Genomic DNA, 9,491 nt, shown 5'->3' on the forward strand with positions numbered 1-9,491 from the left:
TGGCCGCAGGTTCGAGCGCAGTCATTGCTATTTGCAAAAATATGTGCATAATTGAAGATGAATTCAAAAAAATACATTATGGACTTGAATATCCCTCAGATGTAGACTTAATACATATAATGGCACGGGTTCGACTCGCTGTCTGGACACCACAAACATCAAAGCGCGGTGTTTGGTTATACCCATATTTTTTTCTTGCTGTAAACGGACCTCCGATGCGTAATGGCGTCGACTGTCCCCGTGTTGATCTCTTATTCTCCCCCAGTGCTACATGACTGAGTGGGCTATATGGACAAAAGCATCGGTGTCAAACCCTGAGCCGTGCGCGCTGACAGATGAGCACGCTTCATTTGTGATGAAAGCCACAGAGAGCTCTGGACCTGGCTGCTACCATCACACGCGCTCAAACACTTTATTACCAAATACACATGATTTACTGTAGCCTACTTTTACAAATATTACACAAACAATCACTGTTAAATTTATTCGTCACATTTGTAAAAACTGTTTGTGTTGGCATCCTGTCAAACTTTACATTGTCAAAGAATTGCACGGAGTTATACGTGTTTACATGTCATATTGTTAAATAGTTTAAACAGTTTTTTTAGTGTTTATTAAACAAAAATATTTTTAATAACAAATTCTTAATGTATAATCATATTGTAAGTAATTTATTAAAAAACACACTGGCTATTTTACACTTTAGCTATGTAGACATGCAGAAATAAAAAAAAGGAAAAAAATCAGTATTTTCCCAAATTAAAAACAATGTAGTATAATGTTATGTATTATAATAAACTATTGTAAATTTTAATATACTATAGTATAATTACTATAGTATACTATAGTATTCTGCATTATTTAAACTATAGTAAATACCAAAGTATGCTTTAATATTGTAAGATTTAAAAGCATTATAGTATCAAGGGATTTCACTACAGTTTACTATAGTAAATATTACAGTGTACTACAGTTTTTCATGTTAGAAGGGATTGGTATAAGTGTATTAAATAAAAGGAGACTTTGAATAGACAAGAGGTCAACATTGTATAAAGAATCTGATGTTTGTTAGTACATCAGTGCTTCTTATAGGATGTAACCTATGACAATAATATATTTCCTGTATACACAAGGAGGTCTTTGTCAACATATGTTTGAATTTAGGTTGTGGTGGGCGAGAATATTATGCTATTAGGTTTTTGCATAATTAAAATTGTCAATGTTATGATATTCATTGGATAATAATAATATCCTTGACAGATTTTTATCAAAGCAGTGATATAGTGCCCCCTCTGTCTGCTTTGTTGAACTGCAGTATCTGTTATGATTAATGATTGTTTCATCTAATGAATGTTAGGGATGCTTGCCAACCCACCCTTGATACATTAAAACTAGTACCTCAAGATACAAAATAATTGGAACAAGCAATTACTGTGTTTAATAATGTTTCTTTCACAGGGCATTCATTTTTCATTTATTTATTTATTTTTTCAGATTGATGCCTTTGATAAGTGGAGGTCATGCCAGAAACATGAATGGAACTTGGAAACGTGGCAAAAAAAATGGAAATGGCACCATTGACATGGATTCTACAAGATCTTGTGGCTCTGTCAGGCAATGTTTTATTGTTCTCTCAGGTTATAATAAACTGAGTACTGAATATTATGATTCCTTCTCTACTGCTAAATGTACAGAAGTTGCTATGCGCAAACAGTGTGCATTGGACAGGATAGGTGAGGCCATTCCACATATTAAGTGGACTGATCTCACTGTAACCAAAGATTGCCAAATGTCTAAGGGTCAAGAGAGGGACTTATCAGATGAGAGATTCTCAGTGCGGACTGAATCTAAAGACAGAGTCAACCTTAATGTGTTTCCACCACAAGATCAGACTGGAGTTGTAAAGGATTACAAGCCGGCCTCACCAAATCACGTCTTTAATTTACACTTAAACCAGACAACTTCACTCGAAAATAAGAGTGTTGAAAATGAAGTCATTACATTTGAAGAGAACTCAAGGAGCTTACCAGCAAACATGCTGCTGATCCCTGAGATGGAGTCTGAGTCTGTTGGAACTGACGTTTGTGAAGTAACAACCAAAGTTACAAACATTGCTGACATCTCAACCAATGATTTACCAGAAATTAAAATTCAGCGACAATCTATTTTGAAGGAAAGTTTACTACCATCAGCTGTCAGCGTCAACCACACAAACCAGGAGACATGGACTGAGAATGAGACACAGGTTGTGACACTTAAAAGAGGGAGTCAAAAATGTGGGACATTGGAGATGGACGTAAATGCAGACAATGCACAAAAAGAAAGTTTAAAATACTGTAAAGAATTTAAAACAAAAATTTTGTGTCATAGAGATGTTGAGATATTTGATATTGGAAGGGCCATGGCAACTGCAAGTGCGGGAGATTTTATGGGACAAAATGATGAGGTCGAAGTGTTAGATTTAAGCCTACCAAAAAAGAAAGAAAAAACGAAGGAGATGCAGTGTGAATGGGTTGTGGACTCTCAATATGAAGGTTCGCTTCTTATGGAAGTTGATGAAATTGAGGATGATCACCAACATGAGGAGGTGGAGCAAGAGGACTATTATGAAAATGGTTGGATTCCATCAGGTGAAGCTCAAACATATCTCCCACAGCATTGGGATGGACATCTGTCCCCGAATTCTCTTATAGCCATGTCAACGTTTACTAGTGTACCAATGACTCCTGATACACTACTTATAGATGATCAGGGAATTCCTTACGTGCTCACCCCTGATGGACAGAAAGTTCCACAGATTGATAATATAGAAGATACTGAGGAACTATCCAAAAAAACAGCTCCAAGCCAAGCTGAAGATAATGTCGAGGATGTCTCAGAATCCAGACAAAATGCCCAACCTAACGAACTTGGTCATGTCTCAGTGGAAGCTTCACAAGTTGTTCCCAACCTTGAGTCAACTACAGCACACTCTGTAGTTCTTGCTAAATCATCCTTGTCATCTGCCGTGTCTGAGTTGGCGTCAGTTCCCATTCAGATTATGGCTAATACTACTGGGTCAAACACTCCCATTCTGCTGCTTTCTCCTTCTCAGCTTCAGACACTTTCCTCACCAGCCTTTAAGACTAACCCAGGGCTAATTACCCTTTCTTTACCAGTTCAGAGTACTCCGACCTCCTCCATGATCCTTGTTTTGTCATCTCCTCAGGTGTCCTCGACTCAGAGTTCGTCCCCAACAGAGCAATCCCGTACTTCAACTGTTGCACTTCCGTTAGCTGCTTGTCCACTTGACTCGGGATCTAAATTATGTGAACGCCCCTCACCTCTCAGCCTTGACTCTTCCACAGCTGCAGACATCTCAGGACTGAATAACACTTCTAATCTTCCTCTTAGCCCTACCTCATCGACTGTTTCCACTGGCACTTCTACAGTGATCCCTACAAGTCCGACCAAGCAACCCTGCACTGATGCCTACACAATGCCAACTTCTTTTAGGGAGGCCCTTGTCAGATTAGCTGTGTCTGCTGAGAAAAAAAGTGAAAGTATTAAAACGCACTCGGTCGCTACTTCCTCCTCTCTTTCTGAAGATTCTTCTGCCAATGTCCATGACATCATCACCCACGAGACAGGGACGAACTGTGACGACCAGTATCCAGCTATTGAGACTACGTCTGCCTCAGTGGACCAAACCGACACCATGTCCACCAATGACTGTTTTCAACTCTCTTCCAGCTCACCCCTTCGTTCAACATCACCTGAATTTCCCATAAATGACTCAAAAAACCAAGATTCACAAGGATTAGGTCCACGGCGCATCCTTTACTGTCAGTACTGTCCGCGGATCTTCTACTATCTTTCGGACCTTGAACGACATTCCATCACGCACTCCCAAAACAAGCCCCACGTGTGCCAAATTTGCGGCAAGGCTTTTAAAAGATCAAGCCATCTTGAGCGACACAAGCACATACATACAGGTCAGAGAAACTTTGTGTGCCAGCTTTGCCCAAGGCGTTTTCGTGAGTCTGGAGAGCTAATGAGGCACCAGAGAGTACATACGGGTGAAAAACCTTTTCAGTGCTTAATATGCCACATGCGGTTCGCAGAGCGCAACACGCTGCGGCGTCATACGAAGCGCAAGCACCAAGGTCAGCAGCAGCAGGCAATGGACGTGAATGCAAAGGCAGAATGTGCAGGGATTTCACTTGTTGGTATACAGGATGAACCGGAGGACAATGCAGAGTGGTACATCTCAACGCTACCTGAAATGGAGACTGACAGTGATACGGGGGGTGAATGAGCTGTATAAGGGCAGACCAAATAGGTGTATGAGATTTTCAGGAATAGCATTGCTGTAAATATGTTTTATTTAATCTGTATTGTTATAACTATTTCTTTAAAAAAAAAACTTATATTTCATTCCACTTCAGTTCCAAAATCTGGCAACGTCCACTTAATTCGAATAAGCTCTAGCTGGTTAGTGGAAATACGCTTCATTTTTTATCATCTATTTTCTTATTTTTTTTTACATACAGGGTCTGTCCTCAGGGTGTGACAGTTGTAAAAAAGTAAAGGAGTATGTTTAAAAACATAAAAACTGTAATTTATGATTTAATTATGATTTCTTAAAATAGTGATATGTCTCAAATAGTGATACTATGATAATGACATAAATTCATCCCCAATTAAGGTTATGACATATTTATGCTATTTAAATGTTTACATTTGTTTCTTTGAAAATCCTTTGCTCTTTTTATGGGACTGTTTTATGTTATTATCTTAAAATTATGCTTTTGTCTGGACAAAAGCCCCCTTTATCTTCCATTCTTAAAATAACAGCTGTTACAGGTCATAGGAACGGTAACACTTTACTGTGTCAAAATCACTGTGACACAATTATCTGGTGCTCATGTAGCATTCATGTTATCTTAATAATCAAATATTGCAATTTAAACGTTTGTTTACTAAATTTATCAAAATTGAAACAAAAAACACACATGGTGTGAAAGTTGGATTAAAGGATTAGTCAATTTTCTTAAAAAACAACAACAGATGGTTTGCTCACCACCATGTCGTCCAGGGTGTTGATGTCTTTCTTTGTTCAGTCGAGAAGCAATTGTGTTTTTTGAGGAAAACATTCCGGGATTTTTCTAGTTTTGATGGACTTTGATGGACCCCAACACTTAACAGTTTAAAATGGCAGTTTTAACGGAGTTTCAAGGGGCCCCGAAGGATCCGGAGTGAGGCGTGGGGGTCTTGTCTGGCGAGACGATTGTCATTTTTGACAAGAAAAATAAAAAATATGCACTTTTAAACAACAACTTCTCTTCTTTCTCCCGCTGTGTGACTAGCCAGTGCGACCTCACATAACTTTGTTATGCCGTGGAGAGGTCACGTGTATGTGAAATGCACATTTGCGGACCATTTTAAACATTAACCTGACACAAAGACATTAATTAGTATCATTCCACATACAACAACGTCGGAACGGTCCTCTCTCTCCAAACTTGTAAACACTGGGGCGTAGTTTTGCATTCGTCATCCGTGACCTCTTGACGTGATGACGTATTGCAGGAGGTCGCGCCAGACGACCGGAGGAGGACGAGAAGTTGTGGTTTAAAAGTGCATATTTTTTATTTTTCTTGTCAAAAATTGCAGTCGTTTCGCTAGATAGGATCCTTATGACTCTTTTGGGATTGTTTGGAGCCCTTTGAGGCTGCGATTTTGAACTGCAATTTTAAACTGCATTAAAACTGTTAAGTGTTGGGGTCCGTTGGGGTCCATTGGGGTGGGAGAGATCCTGGAATGTTTTCCTCAGGAAACGTGGTTTCTTCTCGACTGAACAAAGAAAGACATCAACATTTTGGGTGACATGGTGATGAGTAGGTTATTTGGATTTTTTTTTGGGAAAGTGGACTATTACTTTGGTCCAGCTTTCACGCCATGAAGTGGCTTTGGAGAAAAGGCTCTCAGACTAATCCTTTAACTTGAAAAAATACTTCAATTGGTAACTTTAAGTCACTTTATTTGAAAACATTTAGTAAAAAAGTTTACATTTTTTAAGTGTTACCAATTTAATTTTTTTTCACCTTAAAGATTCTCACTTTAAGTGAAAAATTTAAGTTGACAAAACTTACAAAGTAAAGTAAACTTTCACTTTTTACAATGCATGTTAATAATAAATAACAAAAACCCACACACTTTATGCTTGCACTTGACACTTTGGGTTAACCCAAAATTTCTGTTCTTGATTCTCTGATTAGGAATCTGAATATTTGCACACTAAGTAAACGTTGTGCGCCCTTTATATTTTTCTGGTGGTTTTAATGATTTATGAAATGTGCTATGTACTTTACTTTAGGCTTACTGCAACACAGTAATGCTACAGTATGTCCTGCTGCTTATCACTAATGGCTCTGCTACTGTATGTCCAGCTGCTTAACAATATCGCTTAATGGCTCTGTTTGATTTGCACAGTTGTTTACAAATTACTTCGCATTTATATATACTGTATATTCAGATGGATTCAGTGTTATTTATCGAGCTCATTTCACAGTAGTTAACCATTAAGTTAAACATTTATACAATGTATCGTTCTTCATTACAATTTAATGTTGCCGAGTCGTTTTACCAAACTAAGAACAATCTTGCACCAATGAGAATTATTTATTAATGGTGGAAATGTAATATATTTAAAATGGTGTAATTGCAAAGATCACTTATATATTTAATACACTGTTTAAAAAATTTAACTGCAGATAATATATAGTCTACTTTCTGTAACTGTTCCACAGGATTTTGAATAAAATAAATCAAATCCAAATGCTTGCAGGCATTGATTTTCATTTACTTAGTTCAGTGTGATTTTTTTAAATCTTTTTTTACTATTTTATAAACTGTAAGAAATGTAACAATATTTTTTTATTATGCAATAATATTCTACCCCCATTGATGCCCAACTAAATACATTTGTAGTATTATATACAATTTAAGGGTATAACTAATGCTTGCTTTGTAATAATCAGGACATGTAATGTTACAAATTAATAGCGTATACTGTGTGAACCTAAACATATAGTGTTGAAATAAGTAGTAGCCTATTAAAGGTTGCTTTAATGTCAATTTAGAAATGAAATTTAAATTGTTTAAACATTGATGTTCTTGTGCTCCTTTAACCTTACAGGCTGTGCTAGACATGGGTGTCTATATGTGTGAGTGACAGCTCAGATGTGCCTTTGGTCGGTCTTCCATTTGGCAACATCAAGGAGAGAGTCTACCACAATCAAACTGACAGCAGGTGGCTATAAGTGTTGAGTATGAATGTGTATGTGTGTGGGAGAGAGTGAGAGATTGAAACAGTAAAAAACGTAGAACCCTGTGAAATGACATGCTTGCTGTAACATGAATTGCTTTCACTTGCCACTAATGTGATATGTGCACAATGAAGTGCAAACACTACGACAATGGCACAGTCGTATCGTGTTAAATATCATTCCGATATTTTACTTGGATTAAAAGTGGTTGGTCATTGGCATCGAGTCTGAAACCGTTTTCAAGCAGCTACTGTCGATTCTGTGCATACATGTAATGTGAATTTATTTCTGAAGCAGAATTAGTGGAGAGGCAGCATTGTGAATGTGGTGGATGTGGCACACAATTGATTTGGAAAGAAAGGCTTGCTGTAGTTTAGCATTGAAATAGATTAGTGACTTTATGTTTTGTGTTAAGCACTGATCGAAATAAGCAGGCAGTGTTTTTGCACTTCTGGTGACAATTGTGTCACTCTTAACTTTGTGATATATGTGTGACTTGTAGATGTAAATGTACACTGTAAAAAATTAGCTGTAATTATGCAGCTGGTTGCCAGTAACTTACTGTAGACAGGGTTCCCAAGGGTCCTTGAAATCCTTGAAAGTGCTATTTTACACAAGAAGTTTTCTGAAAAAAAAAATCCATATTATTCCCTTTGTAGTGTAGGATAATATCATAACATTTCTAGACTTTTAGGCACACGTGCTAAACTGTTTGCTTTAAATGCTTATATCTTCTGTATGCGAATGTTGATTCATACCAAAATGCTTTTTTGCATTTTGCATTTTTTTGACACATGAAAACGTCTCGGGTTACGTATGTAACTGTTGTTCCCTGAGAAGTAAGTAGTAAGTTACTGCACTGTAAATAAATTCCGTAGAAATTACAATGTTATTGCAGCTGGGTTGCCGTTAATTTACCGTAGATTTAAATTTATGTTATTTACTGGCAAGAGTTTGTTCAAAGTTAAATAAATTTGAAATATTAACAAGTCTTTATCCTAACAGAATAAAACTATACATTAACAGGCTCATGCAAAGCATTCTGGGAACCAGAAATCATCATCAACCGTTTTCTGTTTTTTGCTTCAGATTTTGTTTCCCAGAATGCTTTGCCTGATGCAGTATTTTTAGTTTTACTCTGTAAAGACAAAGACCTGTAAATGTTAAAACCTCTTAAGCGTCACCCCACACTATTGAGTTAAATCTACACTCTTGGAGCTTTCAAACAATATACAGTTTGTCATGATTAGATAAGAATTCATATGCAAACATTGAAGTAAATGTAGTCATCCTGCTGGTGGGACAGTGACATTTAGCAGAAAATAAATGTTTTGAGGCACACTCTCTTCATAAATGAATCAATTACTCTCCCTACATAATTTATTTTATAAAACACTGAAAATATCTGTATTCTAGAGGCTTAGACCTTTCCAAAGATATATAGTTTGTCACGATTCGATAAACATTTACATCCAAAATATTGAAGTAAAATCAGGTGTTCCTCAGGAGGAACAGTGACAGTAAAAAGGGTTAAATGTTCATTTAACTTTAAACAAAATGCTGCCAGTAAATAACATACATTTAAATCTACGGTAAGTTACCGGCAACCCAGCTGCAATTTCTACGGATTTTTTTTTACAGTGAGCATGTTGCCAGTAATACCTAGTAATACTGTAATTTCTACAGAATTTGTTTGCATTGTAGGAAAGGATGCAATTATGCTGTTACATTGTTTGCCACCAGAGGGCAAACTCACTCCAATGTATATATGATTTTATCATACATGAGATTATCATGCAAGTGAAATGGTACTGCAACTAGCTAAGTAATAATTTAAGTAATATTTTTTTCATTCCCGAAAGTTGGCCTTATAGGATGAAAATGTTTTATTTATAATGAAATTATTATTTCACTCCTACTTAATTTATACACTGACCTATTTTCAACCTATGAATAAATATTGCCCGGAGCACTTCATTAAACATAATTAGAGTTCCCACCCTGTGTAATCACATCTTCATTTTAACATTCATTACTCGCATCACTCAAATCCAAAGCTTGATATAATATAAAATATATAGGGTGTATTGTTTTCAGTTAAAGGGATAGTTCACCCAAAAATTAAAATTCTTTCATCATTTACTCAGCCTTACGTTGTTACAAACCTGTATAAATGTTGTT

General features: G+C 36.7%; 1 protein-coding gene across 1 annotated transcript in view; it reads left to right on the forward strand.

The window, feature by feature from the left end:
- Nucleotides 1–4,391, forward strand: part of LOC129447848 (uncharacterized) — a 35,650-nt gene extending 31,259 nt beyond the window's left edge. Inside the window, exon 5 of the mRNA XM_073872715.1 lies at nucleotides 1,495–4,391. Within this exon, the coding sequence (XP_073728816.1) occupies nucleotides 1,495–4,297 (2,803 nt within the window). The 3' untranslated portion in view covers nucleotides 4,298–4,391. The remainder of the gene's footprint in view (nucleotides 1–1,494) is intronic.
- The last annotated feature ends 5,100 nt before the right edge of the window (nucleotides 4,392–9,491 follow it).

The sequence above is a fragment of the Misgurnus anguillicaudatus genome, chromosome 10 (assembly GCF_027580225.2).
Source record: "Misgurnus anguillicaudatus chromosome 10, ASM2758022v2, whole genome shotgun sequence".
Classification (NCBI taxonomy): domain Eukaryota; kingdom Metazoa; phylum Chordata; class Actinopteri; order Cypriniformes; family Cobitidae; genus Misgurnus; species Misgurnus anguillicaudatus.